This window comes from Thermobia domestica, chromosome 17 (assembly GCF_964235325.1).
Source record: "Thermobia domestica chromosome 17, izTheDome1.hap1.1, whole genome shotgun sequence".
Classification (NCBI taxonomy): Eukaryota; Metazoa; Arthropoda; class Insecta; order Zygentoma; family Lepismatidae; genus Thermobia; species Thermobia domestica.
In genome coordinates, this window is record NC_137470.1 from 1,063,626 (window position 1) to 1,090,383 (window position 26,758).

Genomic DNA, 26,758 nt, shown 5'->3' on the forward strand with positions numbered 1-26,758 from the left:
CGTATCACATTATTCCCAAAAAGGGTCTTAATATGCTAATGAAGTTCAGTAAACGCCATATTAATTTATCAACTCCACTTTTCTTCACCTTGATTTTTCTTAATGTTTCTATTCACCCCATGGGTAGGGGTGAATAGAAACAATGGGTTACATGCACAGGACCGACACGGCGTAGGATCGACACGGCATAGGATCGACACGGCGTAGGATCGACACGGCATAGGATCGACACGGCGTAGGATCGACACGGCATAGGATCGACACGGCACAGAACCGAAACGGCACAGGATCGACACGGCATAGGATCGACAGCAGAACTTTCATACGATCGAAATAATAAAAAATACATTATTTTATAATTACGCAATACTAAGTAACAATTATTTTCTCAAGGATATATAGGAGAGAACCGTCATACGATCGAAACGGCATAGGAACGAAACGGCGTAGGATCGACACGGCATAGGACCGAAACGGCACAGGGCCGACACGGCATAGGACCGAAACGGCACAGGATCGACACGGCACAGGATCGACACGGCACAGGATCGACATTCTGTAGGGTGGTCAACACTTTCTGAAAATATCAATATCGCATATCCCTCACCTTGAATTTGTGGATATAAAAAATTGTAAGGATAAATAATTCTAAATGGTCTATTTTTAAAAAAAAATTATATATATATATATACAAATTGTATAAAAATATTGTGCGTAATATATCCATGCCGTAATAAATACACCTTTAATTTTGTGATATTAAAAAAAATACGCTAAATAACTCCAATAGTTGATTCGAGGTTTTCAATACCGAAAAAATATTATTATTTGTCTGATATTTTTATAATGCTGTAATTTTTTATGTATACTAAGTTGAAGTATGTACATGTAACTGCAATTTTAAAACTGTAGGCTTAGAATTTGCTTTTGGATTTTTTTTTTTAAGCGAAGCAATGCACCTATGTTAAGTTGCCTCCTTTCAAATTTCGAATTGAAATCGGAAGCCAATCGTTTGTTTTTCGTTTGTTATTGACTTTTTTGAAGAAAAATAGTAAAAATCGTATCTTTCTTAAAACATAAAGAGATGTTTACAAAATAAAGTTGGTATATGGCCAAATTTACCCTTGTTCCTCCACTTAAAATTTTGATTGAAAATCAAAATCAATTGTTTGATATGCGTATGCTACTAATTATTTTGAAAAAGAATAGTCTGTTTCGAAAAACATAAAGAGTCTTTTCAAGAGAAATGGGTGATGGAATTTCATATTGGCTCCACTTTAAAGTCTCGAATCAAAACCGAAGCCAAGCGTTTCTTATTGGTTGTTTTTAAGAGCAAATCGCTTGTTTCGAAAAAATAGAGAAAGAGATTTACAAAATACATTTAGAATGTGATCAAATTCAATCTGATTCCTTTACTTACAAATTTCGATTCAAGACCAAAATCAATAGTTTGATATGGATTTGTTGTTGCTTGTTTGGAAGAAAAGTAATTTGATTCGAAAAACATAAGAATATAATTAAGAAATAATGTTGATGAAGGTGATTTGTTTCGGGGCGGTTTGCTTATTTTGAAGAAAAAATCACTTGTTTCAAAACAACCAGTAAAATATATCTATTTCCAGGATACATTTGGTGGTCAACTTCATACTGTTTTTTCTGCTTTTAAATATCGATTCAATACTCAAGCTAATAACATGTTTTCCTTTCTTATTGATTGGTTTGAAGAGGAAATAGTTTGTTTTGAAAATTATTAAGAGTCATTTACAAAATAAGGTTGGGTGGGCCAACTTTTTGGTGGTATTTAAAATTTCGATTCAAAATCAAACTCAATCATTTATTTTTCGTTCGTTATTGATTGTTTTGAAGAAAAACTAAGAACCATTAAAGAATTGTTTATAGTAAAGGTGGTCACCTTCACAGGGTTCCTGCACTTCAAATTTCGTTCAAAGCATAAAACGGTTAAAATAATAAGAGAAACACAATCAGTACTCTACGCAAATGTTTAGGGGGTTCAGGGGCTTTAGGAACACAAGTTTATATAATATCAAGTGTTTATATATATAAACGTGCTAATATGATAAACGTGCTTAATTTTGCATAATACCTTGCTCAAGGGGGGTTTCAAAGTCCTTAATCCCTTTACTTCAGTACGCCACTAAACATCAATTATAAGTCATTCGTTATCCAAATTGTACTTCTTGTACTGATTCAATCCTTAATTTTAAAGTTCAAAATTATATGAGCACTTATTATGCTATTGGAAAAGAGCACATATTTTATGACAGTGCAAGGTAGTTTCTTGTTTTAACAATTGAAAGAAAGGAAAACACCAATAAAAGTAATAATAATACCTGACACGAATTCCGATAGTAAATCATATTTTATTATCTTATTTGAAACTTTGAGAAAATTGAAGCTCTACACCGAATACAAATTGGATAATAAGCAATGCTTTATAATTGCTTGATAAATTTCAAATTGAGAACAAAGAGAGTGATACTGTTTAAAAGAAAGATTGGATAAAAACAAGAATTTTAGGAATGATCTAAAAAATGGATCAAAGTATTATGATCTTGGCTAATATTAATTTTTGGATCAGTTACCATAAAATATTCGAACGGTCTCTAAATCGAGTTTTCTCCAGATATGTAGTTCTCCAGGTATAAGGAGTACAAGAAAAATTTCGATTAATTAAATATTTTGGATTTTTTTTATAACGGGCCACAAAATTTTTGGACGGTCCTTAAATCGACTTTTCATATTTTTTACGCAATAAGCATATCACACTGAGTTAAGTGATATCTTGGGTTGGGTTACACTATATGTAGTTCTCCATATATAAGACATACAATAAAATTATTGATTGAATGAAATATATTGGACTTTTTGGATCAGGGGCTACAAACGTTTGGACGGTCCCTAAATCAAGGTTTCGTATTACTTTCGGAATAAGCACATCATGCTGAGTTAAGTGATAGTTTTGGTTTGGCTGCACTATATGTAGTTCTTCAGATATAAGACGTACAAGATTTTTTTTATTGAATATAATATATTAGATTTTTTGGATCAAGGGCAACATAATTTTTGAATGGCCCCTAAATCGAGCTTTCGTTTTATTCAGGCACTAAGCACATCATACTGAGTTCAGTCATAGTTTAGGTTTGGGTACACTATATGTTGTTCTCCAGATATAAAGCCTACAAGAAATTTATTGTCTGAAATATATTGGATCTTTTGATCCAATAATAGTCCTTCATCCTCCATTTATACATTAAGCAAGTAACAGTATAACGTGTACATTACGTGATACACTTTGTATTTTATGGTGTGATGTTTAATAATAAATTATTACAGAATACCCGTTCTTCGCACGGGGAGAATAGTTTCATTTTGAGCATAAAGGGCAATGGAATCTGAGTATGGATTTAAACTGCATCGGGAGTGTTACTGTTCGTCTGAGTGACTCTAAATACTATTTCATCGACACTAATATCGGTATTATTTTTTATCATTATATATATAGTGTGTAACTTCATTAATGTAATGAACGTCTGGAGGTGATTCCTGGACTCGGAAGAAGAATTTAAATGAAACGAAGTCTTTAGCTTATCATAATTATAACTTCTATGCCAATGGTAAGGGATGATCAATCAACGGCTTCCTGTTCAACTTAAGAGTGTGTAAAAATGAGAAAAAAATAACTTTGATCCAGAGTAGGTTTATAACGACTGTGCATAAGACAGTCAGGGGCAAAAGATCATGTACGATGAACTAGAGTATAAGGGATTCTTCACATAACAACAGTGATTCCCACAAATTATGTGAATATAATTTGAGCCAAAGTAAGCTAGATGAAAAGATTTCCTCCCCGTAATGCGTAAATCCGTGGAAGATAATAACTACGAGTACAGAAGGAATGAAATTCGACGATACTCAAGGTGTTGCGCGTGTTGCACAAGGAAAGAAAGAAATACAATTTCAAATTATCGATTTATTCTGTTTCGTACAAGGTAGGATAACTGTGAAATACTCAGAGGTACCTTGTACAGTATTTGCGCAATGCAGTATGTGTACACGAGACAGCTATGAAGAATAACAGTTCACAGTTGATATTGTCGACCGTTGACCGCATTGCAAAGATGACATCGGCGAAGCAAATTTTTCTGCCTGTGATCAAGCACATCTGAAATTTCGTAGATGATTGCCGCAGCTATATTACATCGAGCTACAAGTTCTTCGACTGTCGTGGCCGGAGTTTCATACGTATCCCCGAAATAAAAAATCAAGCAGCGTGAGGTAGAATGAACGAGGTTGTCATAACACAGGTTTTTCTCTCCCAATCTGGGAATGTTTCATTTAGGTAAGTCTGCATATTCCTGTCAAAATGTGCAGGTGTACTATCATACTGAAATCACATCTGCTGTCTTATGTTCAAGGGCACATGTTCTATCAATTTTGGGAGACAATTACGTAAAAATAAAAGATACGTACTCCCACACAGGCAGACCGATAATAAATAAGATCCTACCACAAAATTATCCACCACACCACACCAAATTTCTGCTGCTGATCGTTTACTAGAGTTGCATGTGGGTTTTTACGCCATACACATGATAGTTTCAAGACGGTTTTGATCATTCGACGTACGCTGTCTTCAAGTTCAGCTGTCCATATGGGGCTATTTCCTCCGGTTTCACGTACGAGAAACCGAAGGGACCCCTCTCTCGAAGTCGAATATGGAGGCGTGGAAAATACAAGGAAAGTTACTCTCTTTTGAGGGCGACGGTCACGATGTAAACGCCTCACTTCTGGGCTATTGCCCTTTGCTACTCCATAAATGAGTTGCATATCTGCCAGCTCGTGGACAGGGTAATCTTCCATCGCGCAGGCGTGTACAGGTTAACACAATCAATTTTACTTAAACACCAACGTCTACACTTTTACACGACCTTAAATACCTGGACACAACCCTCTACCGTTGAACACAACATTTCCCATCCTGTTATACAGCAATTACACGTGTAACAGTAGAGCATCTGACTATGTATATCACTCACAAGTTGCGTAGATGCTTATTACAACTCAGCCATGCTAACTGAAGCCATTCCACAATAAAACTTCAAGACAGCCTTCTGTAAGCCACTCGCAATTGGCACACAAGGGACGATAGTTCCGTAGGTATTCCTCCGTGTAGGTTTTCCATACAGCTCTAAGGTATGTACATTAGAATGTCGAAAAAAGACTATCCTTTTTTTAAAATGTACTTTCAACGAGCTTCCTTTGAGAAAATTTCTCCGGCAATGATAAAATCAAAATGTAAGTGGTCTACACTAGGATAGTATTTTGGTATATTCACAATAGCAATGAAGTTTTTCATAGCTCAGGGAAAAGTTGAGGTTTGCCAACTCGAAGGAAGGGGAAAACGCCATCAAAAGTATTCCTGGGAGAAGATTCATCTAACGGATAAATCAAGTATACTATTCCAGCGCACTTCTTGGTATCGTTATGCAACGTGTACAACATCCCTTGTTTCCCCACTTTTGTTGCTTCTGTGCACAGAAGTACCATATTCCACGGAATTACATATTACGAGGAAGAAACCGTTTAATGCAGCTTACTTTTGCCCCATATCTATTCACACAATATTTGGAATCCCTGGGTCATGTGGAGAATTCCTTGTACACTCGTTCATCACATATGATCTTTGCAGTTTTCGATGTTATATTTATTTACATGCCGCCTGACTGTCCTATGCACAGTCGTTTTAAACCTAATCTGGATCAAAGTTATTTTTCCTTTTTCACACACTCTTGGACAGGAAGCCGTTCATTTATCATCCGTTACCATTAGCCTAGAAGATATAAGTGTGATACGTTAAAGACTTCGTTCCATTTAAAATATTCTTCCGAGACGTCATTATGTACTGAGACAAAATAGATGAATCACACATGTGTATCTCTCTTTCTTTCGAATTCTGAGTGTTCTTCTAACTTGAACGATGCACTATTATTTTTTAATGTTAAATCTTGTACTTGATTGATCATTTCTTCATTCAACGTTTGATAAAATACTCAAAGGAATACTCCAGTTTCTTTGGAAGTCATCCTTGCATCGTCACTGTACACTAATCGAATCTACGACTAAAAACAATGGACATTCTTTTGCCCGACTTCAATCCGACGTTTTGTTCATGAGTTATGGCGGTTTATACATTTTTCCGACAAATTTTCGGGTGTTACACCCAGGTTGTTGTATAGTTTTTGTTTTATTTCGGTGTCAGGAATCACCTAACGACGTTTGTTATATTAATTAAGTTACACCCTATATATATACGGGCGCCATTTTATGTATTAAAAAAACCAAATTTGTTTAGTAACGTAAATAGCTAAACTATGAAAACGTATTTACTAGAGAAACACTTTTTAGTTCTTGTAATAATTTTCTCTCAAACAAACTGAAGGTAAATATATACCAATAAATCAATACAGCTATATTTTAGAAAATGAAATGAAATCTTTGAGTTTTACGTCCCACGATTATGCCGGTTAGGCTGAAGGAGACGGTGATTATGAGAAATGAATGAAATGGTGGAATGAAGAAAGTGGGAGGAAACGGGAGAACCCCGAGAATATCCACGCACACGGCGTTTATCGACCACAAAGTTCACTTGGCGGGAGCAGGGTTTGAACCCGAGACCCCATGCACCAGGGGTGAACGCTCTACCACTGACCCACCGCGGCTCCAGCTATATTTTAGAAATACAATAGGCACTGATTTTTCGAAGACTGCTCTAATACATAGGAACAATCAAATTTGTAAATAGAGAGTTTTCTTTTTAAATAAAACAAACTGAATTGCTTAAACTGCGCTATATCGATTGGTTTCAGCATCTGATTTTTTAAAAATAAATAATTAGCAGCACGAAAAATTCCTATATTATCTTCGAAAATAGACCTACATGTTAATTGCTTTACTGGCTTTATACATTTTTTTTTTGAAAAAGTGATTGTAGGGGAAGATGGGGCTAGTTGCAACAATTTTCAGGTCTGTTTTTTTACTCGAAAATTATTATAGATATAAAAACTATATTGAGTGTACTAAAAGGTACATGCCTTAACTACATACCAAAAAAAGAGAAGTGCAAAACATCGAACGGCAGTTTTGATAGCATCCACTTTTTGAACTAAGTCCGACTGTTGACACTTGCCCCACCCATGGGGTAAATTGCAACATCATCTGGGGTAAGTTGCAACAATCGGACTTGATTCAGAAATTTAATGCTATCAAATCTACAGCTTGAACATCGCTTCACTCATTTTCACTGTGGCAGTCAATGTCTATAATCTATACAGATGTAGTACGGATTTCTCTCGGAACACGACCAATGAGACCACTTCTCACAACATAAACACTGTACCCTGTCTTCTTCTGTATCCTGTTCTTCGTACGGTTCTTCAGAAACCAAACAGACGACTTGAGAATAAATTCTTCTCAGCTGATGATTTTACGTTTTCGGTTGCTTTTAGATGCTTCTTTTTCATTTCGAAAGTACTTTTTTCTAGAGTGTCTGTAAGAATAGCACATCTCTTCCTTTTCCGAGCTGTCAGTTTTCTAGTTCCAGATTTTGGATAGAACCATACATGTTCAGGAGATCATCTGAAGGATTCTACACTATCTTAGATGCATTTGCAGGTGATCCATGAAGCTCACTTTGACCTGCAGTCTGAAGTTCTAACTGAGAAGATGAAAGGAAACAACTACTACTAGGCACTGCAAGCAATAAGCCATCACTGTTGTCCTATAATAATAATAATAATAATAATAATAATAATAATAATGGAATAATAATAATACTCTTAGTTTTATTACCAACAACAATTGTTCATATAACAATGCTTAACCGCAAAAATTTCTATTTCAATGGCATGCGGCATGTTGCAACAGATGTTGCAAGTTACCCCATCGAAATATTTATATATAAAAGCTTTCCTCCCCACTAAATAGCAGGTAACATGGGAACAGAAATATAATGTCATTGTACTTCAACTGTTATACTATTTGGGTACTACATCTTACTTATTGTTATTACATATATGTAAGGAGTAGTTAGTGCTCTCAAATGGGTCAGGTCGGGTCGGGTCAACTCGCGTCGGGTTGTCGTGTCGGGTCAGTCGGGTCAGCTCGGGTCGGGTTGTCGGATCGGGGTCAATCGGGTCAGCTCGGGTCGGTTTGTCGGGTCGGGTCAATCGTGTCAGCTCGGGTCGGGTTGTCGGGTCAGGCCAATCGGGTCGGGTTATCGGGTCTGGTCAATAGGGTCAGCTCGGGTCGGGTTAGTCGGGTCGAGTTGTAGAGTCGGGTCAATCGGGTCAGCTCGGGTCGGGTTGTCGGGTCAGGTCAATCGGATGGGATCACTGGTCGGGTCACTCGGGTCGGGTCGGGTCAGTCAATTCTAGTCACGGGTCGGGTCGGGTCAGTCAATTCTAGTCACGGGTCGGGTCGGGTCGGTCTTGAACCCGACCCGACCCGTTGAGAGCACTAGGTATAGTAAAGAAAGAAATGGTACCAGGTTATGCGTACGCTGATGATGTAAATTTAATAGGGGATGATGGGAGAACAATAGAAAGAAATGCAAAGGTCTTATTAAACGCTTGCAGGACAAGGGTTTAGAAGTAAATGCAGAGAAAACTAAATACATGGAAGTGGGTTGGGAACGTAATACGGCCAATTATGAATGCGTTAAAATATTAAATAATACTTCTGATAAAGTGGATACTTTCAAATATCTAGGATAACGAAAATCATTTTCACGAAGAAATTAAATGTCAACTAAAACAGGGAATTAATGTTATTATTCAGTTCAAAATCTCTTGTCGTCGCGAATTCAGTCGAGGAGTTTGAGGCTTAAAATATATAAAACAGTAATCATACCTGTTGTTCTGTATGGTTTCGAAACATGGTCGCTTACTCTGAGGGAAGAACATAGACTGAAAGTATTTGAGAACAAGATGCTCAGACGAATATTCGGACTCAAGAGGAATGGCGGAAACTTCATAACGAGGAACTACATAAATTATACGGCTTACCAAACAGTGTTAGGATCATTAACTCTAGGAGGCTTAGGTGGGCAGGACATATAGCCAGGCAGGGGTGAATTCAGGGGGTGGCCCGGGGGAATCTCCCCCCGAAGAAAATTCATCCCCCCCGGAGAAATTAAAAAAAAATTCAGTCACAAAATGTAGAAATTTGCTTTTCTTTTCGTGTACGTGCAGACAAAATCCGATCTCTCAATATACATATAAATGACGCAGACCCATTCTATATAAGTATTAAGCATATAACATGTAAGATAGAATACCAAATAGCAGCGGCGGCTGGTACTAATGTTGCATGGTTGTGCAACCGGACATTTTTTTAATACTTAAAATATTTTTAAGTATTAAAGTAGTGTATCAGTGAAAAATAAACCTTTGATCTTGAGCGCAAAACAGTATTGATGCATTTCTGAAAAAAGTCAATTAAAAAACGGAAAGAAAGAGATGAATTACATTTCCAGTGGCAGCCAACGTTGTCACTGGAAGCAGTAACATTGAGCACATGGCAGCGAGCTCCTATTTCTTAACATGGAGAAGTGGATTTATTCTTGCATCGCTCCTATCTTCCCGTATTGCTCTCTTGCGATCGCATTTTCTCCCGCAACTGGTCAGCTTCTGTAATAGTTACGAATTCCTCCGCTTAGCAGCGTTTGACTCAATTGATAGGGTGAGAGAGATACAGAGAATCTTTATTAAGCCTATTACTAATATTACATATTAATATTAGCAATAATAATAATGATAACTAAATTCATGGCGCAACAGCCTTTAGAAGGCATGGACTTATGGCACTCATTTCTGTGGGGTAATGTGTTTATAGGTCTGCACGGGCTCGGGCTACTATGATAACCGTAATGGGGCTAGCCATACTGAGAGCTTTATACAGTTCTACCTGAGTTAGAGCGGCAACGCCGGAATCTGGTTACAATGAAGGATTTATGGTAGGGACAAGTAAACCCTTAGATCTTTACTTACTATATATATATATATATATATATATATATATATATATATATATATATATATATATATATAGATATATATATAGATATATATATAGATAGATAGATAGATAGATAGATAGATAGATAGATAGATAGATAGTACAACGACTCACCAAAGGTAGTCGTCAACCCTGGTTCGGCTAATAATATAAGTAAATCTTTAGTGGCAGTAATCGTTTACACCTTAAGATATCTTCCGTAATTATATTCACTAGTATTATCACCTTTTCTATTGAAATTACAAGTCCATGATAAGTGTTAGATGATTTATTCGTTGATTCTCTTTTAACGTATATTCACACAAACTGTCTTGCAATCATACATGTTAATTATGTATCCATAAACAACTACATAGCAACCAACTATACAATAATAATGTATATCTCTTACATATATTAAAACATTCTTCTTTTGTTATCTTTAGTTAACATTATATCAGGTATAGTGCTTGTGTAGACGCACTTTCTACCCAAGATACAGGTAATTATCGATCGATACAAAGTATCTCGTTGTAATAGATAGATAGATATCGAGTGTTGCAAAATAAGTGTTACAACTCTTGAGAGGTGACTCCTGCCACTGAGACAAGAAAAAAAGTTCTCTTGAACTTTCGGCTATCGGACATAGTTTCGGATCTACAAAGCGTGGAAAAATGAGTTTCGGACGCCAATAGTTCGGAAACTAACCAACATAAAGAGGGCGGGTAAAAAATTCACTGAAGAAGTCATACCTGCTCCATTGAATTTTGCATGTTTCACAATCCTACCATGTACGCGCAAGGGTTCCCCAAAGGAACGTAGGGAGTCCCGGATAATCTTCCAAGTGAAACTTGGTCTAAATGGTTATGAATTGATAAGCTTGTACCAGGTAACAATAATTAGTTTGTATTAAGTCGATATCTGGAACAAATATAAAATGGCGGACACCATGCCCGTTGTGTGTGGTTGCATAATCGCCAGGTATGGATACCGGACAACAGTGATGTTCTGACAAGTAAACCTTACGTTTGGGTGAATCGAGTTGCTGACTGAGACACATATGAGAAAGTAGTACTAAATGTGGTCAGTATTTCAGTGAAGTTATAGGTGCGAAGCTCCAGGGGTTTAGAAGATACAGCTACCAGAACGTCACATGGAAGTACAGAATAGTCTTCATACAGTTGGAGGTAAAAGCCCTGTAAGACCTCTTGTAACGACAAAAGGTGGATAACAAGTATATGGGTACATATTAGGACTAGGGGGAAGTCATATAGTAAGGGTATACCTGACGGCGGCCATCTTGAAATCCGCCATTTTGAATTAAGGTTAAGTTTTAAAATAGGAATAGGGTCATATGATACATGATTTAAGGCGCAAATTTAATCAGAAGAACAATCGTGACGTTAATTTTGATTTGCGCGCAATTGGTAAAATGTTACAGGGAAATTAAATATTGTTGCAGCATATGTATTAGTCCTGTACCCCACCTTGTAAATTTTGTGTTAATGATAATAATTAAATAAAAAGCAGATGGATAATATTGTATTTCTGATTAACTTCTAGCCCGAAGTCATCTATTGCATTACTCTATTCCCATTTAATTTTGTGCTGGTTAATGATAAAACTAAACTGGTTATACCGTTGGATTTATGGTAAAATTTGCTATTAATAAGGTGTCACTGTTATGCATTTTGTTTAAAACTTTTGTCTGATCCAAAATGGCGGATTTGAACATGGTCGCCATCAAGGCAACTCTTACCATAGACCTAATATTTATCCACCTGCTTTTTATTTAATTATTATCATTAACACAAACTTTACAAGGTGGGGTAAAGGACTAATACATATGCTGCAACAATATTTAATTTCCTTGTAACATTTTACCAATTACATTTTACCAATAAATCAAAATTAACGTCACCATTGTTCTTCTGATTAAATTTGCGCCTTAAATCATGTATCATATGACCCTATTCCTATTTTAAAACTTAACCTTAATTCAAAATGGCGGATTTCAAGATGGCCGCCGTCAGGTATACCCTTACTATATGACTTCCCCCTAGTCCTAATATGTACCCATATATTTGTTATCCACCTTTTGTCGTTAAAAGAGGTCTTACAGGGCTTTTACCTCCAACTGTATGAAGACTATTCTGTACTTCCATGTGATGTTCTGGTAGCTGTCTCTCTTAAACCGCTGGAGCTTCGCACCTATAACTTCACTGAAACACTGACCACATTTAGTACTTCCTTCTCATATGTGTCTCAGTCAGCAACTCGATTCACCCAAACGTAAGGTTTACTTGTGAGTATTAAGTATAGCGAATTTGTACTCAAATGCTCTAGAAAGACATCTGCAATGGCGGTAGAGCATAACAGTGAAGCAGGGTGATTCAAATGTGTGGAAACACTTTACGAAAAATCCCCAGAATGCACTCATACTCCGTAAACGTGAGTTCAAATCGTCGGAAATGTAAGGATTAGCGTCAAGAACATGAAAGCCATTGCCAATTCATCAATAATATTCCCTCAAACTGATGCCATGTGATGTGCACGGTTGCATACCAATAAGGATGCGATAACTGAAGCCAAGTTACTTTACATATATATGATTGTTATTAGTAAGAAGATAAATAAGAAAATAATCAGGCAGTATATTATAAGGAAAGAACATTAATGATCATAACGAAGGATTAGGTATAGAATGCACGATACGTATGATATAGTAATGGGCGTGAATGATGTGGCGAGATGCATACACAGGACAACACGTGGGTGATATTAGTTAGACAAATGAGCTTATCTTTAGCCTAGAGGCTGCTCTATTCAATGATGAAAATGAATGAGTCCCATGTTAGTAAATAATGGTAATCACTGTGCTGGAAATGATGGGTGAATGAGAGGAAGATGTTCATGAATGACGTAATCGGCGATGATAAGTAAAGAGGGATCTAACGGTGGTAGATTATAGGAACGAAAGTGGAGAATGATAGTAACGGTGAGGTGTTGGGTGAAATGCTAAATAACGCATTGTATCCTGAAGTAAAGGATGTCGGTTTTCCAAACGTCTGGTGATATATGTTAGCCGAAGTTTTCCAAGAAAGTATTGTAAGGTCGGAAAGGTAATTTGGCGGAGTGTGCAATTAAAACAGTTATCGTGGAATATGAAAAGAACACGAGAAGCTGACTTCCAATACGAGGCCGAAACGTGTAAGTAGCCAGAAATGAAATTTAATGCATAAATGATATATTTACTCTTAAAACAATTCTAAGCGATATAGCCCAAGGCTTATCCTATGTCTGGCGTGTTATTTCAAATCATTTTGCTAATATGATAATCTTTGTAAGTCAAACAAAATATCTATTATTATTTTAAACTCTGTTAAACTAACCTTTGTGACACACAGAGTTTGACCCTGGTTTAGCAGATACACAGTAGTGACCAACAGATTCCCTTTTGTTGTATGTATACCTTATGTAAATAAACTATCATCATTATTATATATTTTCTCTCTTATTCCATTTTGCAATTGTTAAATAAGATTAACAAAAGGTTGTAAGAACTAATAGCGTTATATTAACAAAGGTTCACCAAGTAGTTTATAAAATAACATCGTCCTTATTTGTAATGGAATTGCAGGGGCTTATCGCCCAGCCTTGTTAGGAAGAAGAAGCATATACAGTTTATTGCATTGCAGGTAGCATACCCTACAGGGAAATAAAATCATAGGTCACACTCTATCACTGTACTACCAAACCAAACTAGTAATATTCCAAGACAAGAACCATTGTTTTGTTCTAAAAATAACACTAGACTAGTAAGTGATAACACAATACGTGTACAGAAACCAATACATAGTCATTCAGGGTATAGCCAGCAAGTTTTTCTAGAGGGCCTTCATTTTTACAAACTAAAAACAAATCAAAAGTTTCTTTCAAGATTATGAAAGAATTAATAACACATAGATACATATGTATTTCAGAAGTACATATTATTATTATTATTATTATTATTATTATTATTATTATTATTATTATTATTGTTGTTATTAATATTTAGTAGTGGTAGTAGTAGTAGTATAGTAGTAGTAGTAGAAGTAGTATATTTCATATATGCTACATTTCTGAGACTTGAGTCTTGATAGTACGTGAAGTTTAAATCAAAGGTTATGTTACGGACGGCAAATGATGGCTTAACACCAAAAATATATTCTGGCCGGGACCGGAGGTTAGTCTGTTTTATGTTTATTAAACGTGTTTAATAATCACAGCAAATGAAATATGTTTATAATAGAATGTGAAAGAATACAGTTTTAAAAGAATTAAACTACGTCAACATGTTAAAATAATTAAAAGAACCTAATTAATCAGCCACTTTGTACTCTCGTTTGCTTAACTGGATGAACCGAGACCTAAAGGAAAAAGAGTTTTCTGCCCAAATCTCATAAGCAGTGGGATATTTTAATATTATAGAAACTGACCCTCCTTTCGCTTAGAAGTGTAATTTTCAAGACGCTGAAACATATAGTATTTTATTACTTTTAGTTAAAAGTTCAAATGCCGAGTTTCACGCATCTAGCTTAAACAAATCCTTCCTTAATTTATTTACATATTTTCTGAGTAAGTAATGGGGAAATCGAACATAAAAAAATGTGCTCCCTTTGCTCTTTCCCTTTTATGTGTTCAATTTTCAATTTTCAGTTGTTTTTTTTAATAGGAAAGCTTATATGCCAAGTTTTATTTTACTAGCTTTAGAAACTTGCGAGATACACTACCCTTTAAAAAAATCTTACCCCACCCTTTTTACGATACTTATTTCCAAAAATTTTTTCTTATGTACTGCTTTCATAAGAAAATTATATTTTATAACTAAAATTTATCGACTCTACTTGTAGTAGTATGCCCAAAAATCACTCATCTTTACTCTTTTATATAAGAGTACAGAAGATAAATACAGTCAAACAAATGGACTTCCATGAACAGTTTCCGATTTCTTATAACTAACTTATTCGTACATTTCCCACAAGCTGTGGTTTTAAATTTACGCTCTGTCAAGGTCCAGGTTTCAAAAAGGAAGTAACTGGAAATACAATAATATTATGTATTTATGTACATGTGTAATATGTATAAATTTATTGTCTTATTGAAGCTTTTGTAATCTGAAAATAAACTTTTGATTTGCTTTTAATATATAAAAATCAAGCTCCCCTAGAAAAAATTGCAGGCTACACCCCTAAATGACTATGTAGTAATTTCTGCAAAAATGGCACAGGACCTAAAATTTAGGTCTAGTGCCTATATTTTTAGGACTTGTGCCGTTTAGAACTTATGAATGTCACCCAATGTATTGCATAGTAAATGTTCTTTGTTCAATTTTAAATCTACTGCGTTCTTTATGTATACCGTTGGTATTTAATGTTCACTCGTGAAATGTCTAGTGAGCTTTTGTCTTAATTAATAAACTTTGGTGGATTTTTGTCTTACTCTTAATAAAATTCGCTCCACACAGTATATATTGAAATTCTGAATGTTTTCTTGCTTTCAGAAGTCTGGTAAAATATGCTTTTTAAACATTTTTTCAATTTTTTATTTATTTATTTTTGTTTTAGGAATTTGTCTTGGGATTCTCGTATCTCCATTCGAAAGAAACGAATTTCTTAACTAATTATGTAATTAATTCTTAGAATGAAATAAGTTGTATTATGTAATTCACGTATAAGTGCAGAACAGATAGTGATAATAATAATCTTAGTAGTACAAATATAGTTGTTATTGTTGGAATTAGCTACGTTCGTGACATTATTGCCAACTAGTTGCTGCATCGTCGCAATTTCGTGGGGTGGTGGCGAATTTCAGAACTAAAGCAAGTGAATGAAAAAGGCACAAGACCTAAACGGCACAAGTCCTAAAAGGCAGAAGTCCTAAACGCCAGAAGTCCTAAAAATCATATCGCGGCACAAGTCCTAAACGGCAGAAATCCTAAAAGTCATACCGTGCCACAAGTCCTAAACTGCAGAAGTACTAATATTCAGGTCTAGTGCCTATATTTTTAGGAGTTCTGCCGTTTAGGACTTCTGGATGACACCCAACACATCATGCTGCCTCAGTGATGGTTTGGTGGGGAGTGAGCTACTCAAGCACAACCCAGCTGTATTTTTGCGAACAAGGTGTTAAAACATCTGCCAAGGTATACCAGAACACAGTGCTAACACCTATAGTGTAACCACTATCTGCTACCATGTTCCCTGGAGAAAGGTGGACCTTCCAACAGGATTCCGCTCCAGGCCACACAGCGAAACCAACTTAGGACTGGCTGGCGCGGAACGTCCCTCACTTCATTTCTACCATTGATTGGCCTTCTAGCAGCCCGGATCTTAACCCGTTGGACTACAAACTTTGGGCAGTACTTCAGGCAAAGGTCTGCCATAAACGGCATCCATCTGTCGACAGTCAGAAACAATCTTGGCCCGAGCAGTGAACAATTTTCCCATGGACAGTTTTGGGTAAGTTACATGTAAAAATGTAACGCGTTACAAGTTACTTTACTTTTTCCTAAAATGTAACGCGTTACTTGCCCCCAAAAAGTAACTGTTACTTTACTTCGAAAGTAACGCGTTACTTTTAGGTCTGAAACTTAGAATATGTGAACAAATGTTATCACTTCAATTTTCCGTACTACTATTACTATCGCTTTTATTATTATTATTATTATTATTATTATTATTATTATTATTATTATTATTATTATTATTACCCTTTCTGAATTGCTTTATGTAAATGCAAGGACACATTTTTACTTGACAGCTATAAGTTATGAATATTTTCATATAAGGTAACATTGGCTAAAATGCCATACTGCGTTACTCGTACGGATGGGCTAGGGTAACCAGACGTACTGATTTTCGCAGTACAGTACTGTTTTTCAAAGAGCTGTCCTGCGTGTTGCGAAGATGTCTAGGAAATCGAGAAATATCCTTCTTCTTTAAAATGTCCTGCGAAATGTCCAGAGTTAATTTATTTGCAATATCTTAATGTTTCATTCTTTATTCACAATATTTTGAATCAAACACACTCTTTTCCTGAATGATGAACCGCTGTGTTTTTTAACACTCCTCAGAAGACTAGGGATGGAGAACAATCAACAAACCATTTTTTACAATACATCGCTTTTACTGAGAAGGCCTTGTTGAGATATCGGTAAAGTAGGAAAGGTTTCTTATTGAACTTATGACAGTGATGCTAACCAAGTTAAATAGAAGTTCCTTTGTGCCGGTCTAAATTTTCTTTCATTTCTTAAAATAATACCATATTTCTTCGAAATTTATTATTATTATTATTATTATTATTATTATTATTATTATTATTATTATTATTTAGCCCAACACGAACTTTGACTGTACGTTCATAAAATAAACCAATTTGTTATTCATCAAAGCATTTGGAGTTGTGTTTAATTCCTTTAATAATTTTGTTCAGTGCTTCTTCTTAACAAAAATGTTCATTAACTTAAGGTTAACATTAATTGAAATAATGATATGCGTATTGCCGACGCAGTAAGATATCATATACAGTACTATTATACTTGTGTCCTACTTTTCGATTGTTAGAATGTGGTCATCCTACGATGGGCACGAGTGAGTACGAGCGAGTATTCTTTGAAACTCGATTCGACTAAAAACAGACATCTTTGAACGCGATTCGAAAAATTTCCTCCAACTCGACTCGAATTCGGGTAGAGTCGAACCAAATCTGGTTTGTAGTTTCGAGTATTCTCTTCAAGTATCTTGCATAGACAATATAGGTTATCAATGATACTAGTACTACTACTAGTACAACTTTTATTATTATTATTAATAATAATAAATAATAATTATAATTATAACTATAACAACACTGTGTTTAAACATGAAAGAAACGCGGTCTGTGTTTGAATACTAAAAAACTAGTTGATTGCTAACCTCGGTAGTCGTGAATTCTAGGAGTCAAGGATATTGTTCACGAGCTTGTGAATTTGGGTTGAGGGTTTAGGTTGAGTATTCGAGCTCGAGCCAAACATTGTTAAAAGTTATAGGGCACTGGCCAAATATCTTCAAAACTGTTCGGCCCGGGTTTACAATTGTAAACAACTTGAGCAGCTGGGCTCACAGCTCACTCACTATGGACCCGAACCGAGAAGTGAGCCGAGCCAACAGCTCACCGAACCGTGTCAGCAAGAGCCTTCGGCCCAGATGAGCCGAACCGAGCAGATGGTTCATCCAACCAAGCCAGCTCGAGCCGATGGTTCACCCCAAGCGAACCGGCTCGAGCCATCGGCTCAGTTATTACTTCCCAACTGAGCTTCTTATTAAAAAAGTCTCTTGTGGTCTCGATATCGAGACGAGAAGACATGCGAGCATGTTTCCTCTAGTGAGCAACATTAAAAGTATTCCATATTTCTACTTAGCTTACATTTCTCATGGCTTTCGCTTTCTAGTGGAATCAGGCCATGATTTCAAAACGAGTTAAAACGTAATAATAATAATAATAATAATAATAATAATAATAATAATAATAATAATAATAATAATAATAATAAATATAAGTATTCCATACATATAGAAATGCTTTTGACCAAGCACACAAGAAATTATATTTTGTCCATTTAGCACTATCATTCTTTTGTCACTCACAATTATTAATATTCATATAGTAAATATCTTATAATTCTTATATTTTAAAATCAATTCACAGGTCTCTGATTGCTTTTATGAGAAATAAATATTTGGTTTTATAGATACTACGCAGTGGGGATGATCGTGCGTCGTTTCGGTCCTATGCCGTTTCGGTCCTGTGCCGTGTCGATCCTGTGCCGTTTCGTTCCTATGCCGTGTCGATCCTGTGCCGTGTCGATCCTGTGCCGTTTCGTTCCTATGCCGTGTCGGCTCTATGCCGTTTCGATCGTACGTATTCTATGCATATAACTTGCACAGGCATAGAATCGACAGGAGTTTATAATTTGTAAGAGCAAAGATTAAACAGATAATAAAAATATTATTTTTTTAGGCACATGATTAAAAGTTAAATTATTTCAGAGCAGCGGCGTGAGAGCAAAACGGCACAGGATCGACACGGCATAGGATCGACACGGCATAGGACCGAAACGGCACAGGATCGACACGGCACAGGACCGAAACAGGTTTCTGAGCTGAATTGTCGGTCGTATGCCGTGTCGATCCTGTGCCGCATCCCCGAAACAATGACTATTTTCATTGTTGTTTCTTTTATACTATTGGAAAGGTTAAAAGAAGCAGTGTATTTGTTGAGACGAACTATTTATTTGATACCTACAAAATATAAGTTCAATAAGACCAGTATTACATATAAGCTACAAACTTATAAAACAATACAATGCACAATATAGGTACAAACGACCATACAGTTTTGATGATATTTTAATAACATTTAAACAACTGAAATCACCAGGGAAACTTACCATGAGTTGAGTTGATTTTGAGGTTAACGTCCCGTTCAGCAGCGAGGCTACATGAGACGTGGACCTACTGATTAACGTGGAATCAGAACCACATGAGCTCTTGCCGGGAATCAAACCCGGGTCTCCCACACCAAAGGCGCGTACGCTAATCGCTTAGCCACGAAGGAGCCTGAAACTTATCATATACTTAAAGCGTGCTGACGAACTCCTAATAAAACCCAACGGTTTCGTAACAATATCCTCATGTAGTAAAAACGATTCTTCAGAAGTTTCTGAAAATTTTATTGTTTATGTGCTCCCTTATAAAACACTCCCACTAATCCATCATGTTCACATTTTCGCACTTGCGTTGTGAATAGTCTTATCGAGTTTTAGCTTCTCATAAACCATTACCACAACAAACCTTCACCAGCTTTAGAGAACCATCATCTAGTTCTTGATCGTCTGGAATGTTGTCTTTCTCCTCTTCCGACAATATAAGGGTAGGTTGAGTTTCGTTGTGATTTGATGAAAATGTATCATTTTCAGAAAAGAAACCAAAACTCTTACCAGAAACATCTATTCGTACTCTCTTCTTTCCTTGTTTAATTTTTTCATCTCTCATGCTCTTGAGACGATCCATAAGAGAACGGTTTACAGTCTAAGATGTCTTTTGATGTTTTGTTTCTTCTCGTCCATTGTCTCTTTTTGGCAGCATCCTCAGTATTTGGTATGGACAAAGGGAAAAAATTCCACACTTTCCAAATCCAGCCCTGATATTTTCCTCCTTCAGTTTTTTTCAGACGACTGGGAAATTTGTTCTTAGAGATTGGTGATTCTTTCCTATCAGGTCCTTTTTTTCGCTTCTCAAGAATATTCCACTCCTCCAGAAGTGTTTCTATTCACTCCGCTAATTAAAAATCATAACAATAACCCAGTAAAGTTAAATTTTGATTAAAAATAATTTACAAAAGGAAAACTTTTACTATGAACGTCAGTACATAAAACAACAAACTACAAAATAGGCATATGTTCAAATGCAACAAATATGAAAATGTCATACTTACAAAGAAAGTTTGAGGAGGGCTAAAGTACCTTGTAAGATTTCAGTAATACGTTAATGCTACTGTCGTCTACCTCAGTGTTCCCAACTCAGTAAAACATTTTGTCTCTGCTCTGAACACTTTAGCTGTATAAGACTATGTTAAGATATTTCAGTTTTCTTGATTAATTTATCGTCCTGATAAATCCAAAACTAATCTGGGAGTTTTGTTTCTATTCACCCCATTTGGTGGTAGTGATTATTGTTCGAAGTAAAGTATAGACGCATGGCATAGAAGCTAGGCCTAATGCATAAAACACGAACCAACTTGTGCTTGATGTCCACTAGAAAGCACGAGTACTCTCATACCGAGTCAGGGCAGGAGTGCAGCACGAAGTCCCGAACGATAACGATTGCGTCAACGGCGGTAGGTATACGTATATACGAGGATAGTAGAAAAACACTTTATGCATGGCTTATGTGTTGAACAGCGTTGAAAAAGACACTGAATACAATCCAAATAGTACTAAAATGTGCTAAATTAGGTTAGAATAGATTTGGTTAGATGTTCCTCTTCTTTCCCGCAATTTTGTTTCCATTCTTACTACAAACTGTTCGCATGTTTAGTAGAGCATGCTTTTCAGAAAATTTAAACAACAGACACTCCTTGTTTTTGTATAACTCGAGAATATTCAGTAACTATATTGTCATTTACGCAACATTTCCACACCACCTTTCTGACAAATCGCAAGTGTACTTCTACGCAAATAGTCCCTTCCACCTTCATATATAGTGCTGTTTGCAACATCAAAACCAACTGAAAACAACAACTATTTTCTTAAATTCAACGATTCCGTTCATCTCATTTTATTTACTCTTGTTTAAAAATCAAACTAAATTCTCCAATTAATCTTTTAATTTTCTAAAGTAGATCCGCCAATGTATCTGTTAACCCATAACAGTTTTCTGACAAAATTTGGTGCAGATACCTTAAAACGGTTGTATGAATTTCACTGGGGTGTTATGAACAAACGCGTTTTTCCGTAGATAAGAGGGACGTTTGCGGTGGTGTGTATTCGCGTACATGCAGACGCGGTCGAAAAAGACTTACTAATTTGTTTAAGGTGGCCTCTACATTCAAGTTATGACTACAATTGTAAGCAATGAACCGTTTCCATCTTTACAGGTGAGATACATAATTTCTCTTAATATTGCTTTTCCTTCCTATCTTGGCACGTTTCGCGTTTGAACTCTAAAGATAGAAACAGCACGTCCGAAAAGAATGAAAAGCACCTTCATTCTTGGCAATCCACAATTGCTTCTTTGAAGGTTGTTCTGTACATAGTGTTCATATTTGCTGTGTGAGTTCTTCGGTATTACCTTTTCGCTGTGTCGCCTCATTGGATTAACTATTCTGCAACATTTTTTGTTGTAGCGTTACAGATTTCACCTGGAAATTTTCCTCATATTGGACCCCTTCTTCTTCATTTTAAGTATGCGTGTCATCTGTTATCATAAAAAAACTTTGAGGCAGTGACATGCATTCCTATACCATTGTAAAGCAAAGGTACTTGCAGGGACCACCTAGCACAGGGTATGCGAATGTTTCTCAGACTCTTTCATTTTCACGTAACCTACCATTTTCTAGTAACCTACTCCCAAGATTAAAAGCGAGCTCAGGTCTTCAAATTCCCTTTGCTCTAAACTGGATTAGATTTTTGTCATTAAAATGTGGCCATATTCCAAAGTCTTGTGCGGGATTTTCGGAGTTGATGCCTTCACACTGTATAGCTAAGTACGTATGTATGCATAATAAAAATTTGTACGCAATAAATGCACAGTACCAGTACTCAAGAAAATAAGAGAGTAGAAAACATCAGGAGATAAGCAATGACTTATCTGGTGGCATCATTTAACTTTGTTACAAATGTGTGCTAAGAAACAAAAGCATCATTATGAAAATATGTTCCGGAAGAAATTATTATTATTATTATTATTATTATTATTATTATTATTATTATTATTATTATTATTATTATTATTATTATTATTATTATTATTATTATTATTATTATTAATTGTTTGGTGATCTCTTACGAACATTATGAAACTTTCAGAGCACAACGAAATCAAGTCTATGATCCGAGAAAGTGATACACTGTTTGTAGGTACGCGTACGTATATGATTATTTAGAATTGACCATTTTCTTATTCAAAAGGTATTTAGAATGGATATGAATCTATAAATAATGAAAGGGACTTCAGTTAGATATCTCAAATATGAAGTATGTAAAATGTTTTTTTCTTAAAAAAAGACGATTTATCTGTGCACTGAATGCCATAACGATAAATGATCCTGTGAAGAAGGCCCACCAAATTTTTATAAGGATGGAAAATCAAGGTATAATTTCTTACCCTTAAGTGTGAGTTCGTCTTTAACAAAAATGCAAGGAATATGTGTATATTTGTAAGTACATAATTACATTCTTTTTACATTTTATAATCATCGTAGCTACATGAATGAATAATTACTTGAAATATGAAGTACATCTCTGCCATATAACTACTTTCCATGTGACCTAGTACCAAAATAATTTTAATAAAGAGTGAATCGGTCTGATGTCTCTCTACAAAAGCCTGATATTAAAGCACATATCTTTATAAATGGATAACCCTCATAGAAACGTTTTCACGAGCGGTATAATACTAGAAAATGCATTGATAAGAGACGAAGGGAAGACCTAAACCAGTTTGCTGTTATGAATCTCAAGTTCTAGGATACAGTATGAGAAGTTTTTCACTATTCGGTAATTCAAAAGTAGTGAGCCTTGTGCACAAAAGTTGGCGTGATCATCCCAAATCTTAGATTATATGAGTCTCAGCCGGTAAGGCTTAAAAGCATTCGTTAGCAGACAGTTGAAGCTAGTAGATGTAAACCGTATTGAAATTCTCGCATTCAGACGTAAAATATTATGCCGTGAAAACGAATGATCTAGTCGCAAAGCTGCACTACATCTTTCGATTTTATTGCGATTAAGATGTAAATGCTGCGCAGGTCTGCTAAGAGATTAGTGTTGTTTACTAACAAGATATGTTATAAAAAATAGAAGCCAAAACATAGTTCAGTTGCTTTCGCTCTAGAAATTTTGATGTCCAGGATGCTACTCGCGGTCAGCGACCAATCACAGAGAGAATGAATGATATTTCGGCAAAAGTCGCGGGACAAGTTCGACATATTAGCAGTAATGACATCGCCAATTACCTAACATAATTAAAGCGTTTGCATAAATCTGGTTAGAAAAGGAGAGCGATTCCCGGCGGGAGGTAATGTGTTTTGGATTCTATGTTAATCAGTACGTCCACGTCTCACATAGCCTAGCTGCTGAACGGGACGTTAAACTCAAAATCAACTCAACAAGAGCTCGACACTTGGGTGGCATATTGTGATTAAGTTTCTATTTGGGAATCTTGCTTAAGTAAAGCGAATTCTAGCCATTTCTGAAGCGGTTGATCACGAGCGGTGAAAATATATAACAAAAAACACCAATGTATAGGAGAGATTGAAGTCGAATCGAGCAGAAGTTCTATAATCTTTTGCAAAGTCTACACTCCGCGCCGGTAGATTAACTGTGCGTTTGGTGGAATTGAAGGAGCATTTTGCACCACCAACTGCTGTTGCCAGGGAGACTGACGACCTGTCAGAAACTCAGAGAATTCGGTTCAGAAGATATGACCCTAGTAGCAGAGACAAGTTGCAATTTGCTTGCTGTAAACTTGCATTCGAAATTAGCAAGAGCATGACGCAAACTGGATTACAGTAATGAAGTGACCTGAGGGCAACCTTCCATTCAGCGTTCTACTTAAGCTTGACTCGAGCGTTTTACGCTGGCTGGAAGACAATTGCCAATGAACTACCAGTGATGTTATGACGATCTGCGAATGATCTAAAGTACCGGTATCGCTTGCAAGTACAGCAAAAGCAGATTATGAAGACACGCGTTAAAAGAGCAAGCGTAGAAAGCCAAAAGCCAATCACGTGTCAATTGGCCGAAACTTTCTTGCTACATTAGGATTTATCTACCGTATAACACGGGTTTGTCACTGTCAGACTATTGTTTGTTTCGGTATCTGGGGAATTCCGTGAACGGAGTTAAGTTAGATTTAAAAACAAGCCTGTTCAATCCATGTGTCACAATTTTTGCCCTGAAATTACAGAAGCTCTGTAGCAACAGGATTATGGTGTAGCCGGAGAAATGACAAAATCATCGACTAAACTGGTGCAAATGTGGTTCCATAATATTTTCTAATCACAATTAACGTACTCCGAATTCTGACGTACAAAGGCTCGATGTTATTTAGAGAAAACAACTTCCTTTATTTGTATATTTACTAACATTTTTGATTTCGGTGTGTACAGCTACTGCCCTAAACATTTTGCTCATTAATGCAGATCAATTGGATTACGTTAGGTACCATTAGGGTTAGAAAGTTTTCCTACCATGAGAGCGGATATTTTTTTAATAAAATATTTCAGTCAAATATAGCGTATGTAACTTGTTAAGGGATTGTTCTTTCGTAAATTTAAGGTATACATGCGCTGCTCTATAAAACATTAAGTAAGTACATTCCCCACTACTCCTTTGTATAAGCACCCTCTAGATGCTCTGTGGTTAGCCTGTGGACCTTTTCCACAAAAAGACCGGTTCATTTCCAACATTAACTAGTATGTCCTTCTTTCATATAACATTGGTGCTACAATGGACGCTAAACACCAATACAACCCAAACATGCTAGAATAAAATCCAGTGACTATCAAATAGTGCAAAGCAAGATCATCAAATTAAAATTTGCAGCAACCGCTACAAAATAAAATTAACTAGAATTTTCTAGCGCTACAGGTACTTAAGTAAAGACGAAAAACTGGGAGGAACGAGTAAATCTTTCTTTAAAATATTACACTGCGCCTTTGAAATGTTATCGGTTTTTAAGTGGAAAATTGCTATAACATTACATTTTACATTTTATTTATGAAATTAAAATTAGTAATGTAGCAGAGGAAATTTTAGTTTTGGCGTTTTCTCTTCTTATGGAACACTGGTCGTACGTTGCGAACTTGTAGCTTTATTTAAGAACAAAAAAAAGCAAGTATCGTACTTTGATAAAATCTACTTAGGTATATAAAAAAGGCAATATTGTAATATATTGCATGGGTGTGTTTACAGTATGAGTATTTCGATAGTTCGGTATGATTCTGTATTTTCAATATTTAGTTATATCAGTATTTAATATCCCTAGTAGCAAAATTTCGATATTTAAAATACTAGTTTCAATATCTTTTACATTCCTTGTCTAATGCCAAACCATTTCACCCACTAATTCAATTTCTCAAGAAGTTGCACTTACCATTTTCTTCCCCCGGCCAGCTTATAAATTTAATTAAAACGACTTATATTTTTCTTATTGCTTTCAGATTTCTTTGTTTCTCTTGAGAATGAAATGCTGAAGGTTTCAAATCTCCAACGTCAACACATCTTGTGATAGCAAAATGGATTTACATTATTTAGATCTTGCTTGTAATAAAGTTGAAATGAAGAGACAAAATATTCCGGATAAAATTGAAATAAAAACAGAAATCGAGTCACCTGAAGAATGTAATTATAAACTGTGTACTAGTAACACCAATGACCATAAAGATCACCTAAAAATACGTACAGATTGTGAGGAACGAAAAGATGCGACGGAAGGAGAGAATATCGCATCAAAAAGTAATGAAGATGAAACAATATCAGATTGGAAACTAACTTCGAAAGCAATATGTTTGGTCAAGCGTTTATCAACAGCTGATGTAAACCCCAAAGGTTTTTACAGCAATATGAAGCCAATATCCACCGATCGTACAGACAATTCGGAAGAATCTGCCACTATTAGAGGTAAAAAAGATAACGAAAGGGACGTTCAAGAGAGTAATCGAAAAGCAAGTAGCAATGCTCAGACCCTCAGGTACGTATAAATGCTGTTATTTTTTCAAAAATATCTTGTATAAATGTTTTTTCAACAGCTGCAATAGTAGGTTTTTCGTTTAGCTTAAACTGAGTTATTGAAATTGCAAATATTTGAACACATAAAGAAACATATGCGTAGCCTTGAAGTAAGTGTTCAAACGTAACGGCAAATTCCTTTAAACCTCCTCC

General features: G+C 35.8%; 1 protein-coding gene across 3 annotated transcripts in view; it reads left to right on the forward strand.

The window, feature by feature from the left end:
- Nucleotides 1–26,758, forward strand: part of LOC145674438 (uncharacterized) — a 77,282-nt gene that overhangs the window by 11,715 nt on the left and 38,809 nt on the right. For 2 of the 3 annotated variants that reach the window (XM_081744495.1, XM_081744496.1), the window contains exon 2: nt 26,038–26,567. In XM_081744495.1, the coding sequence (XP_081600621.1) occupies nt 26,113–26,567 (455 nt within the window). In that variant the 5' untranslated portion in view covers nt 26,038–26,112. Of the gene's footprint in view, nt 1–20,831; nt 20,995–26,037; nt 26,568–26,758 lie in introns of those variants that run through there. The other variant, XM_081744497.1, reaches the window with a different exon arrangement.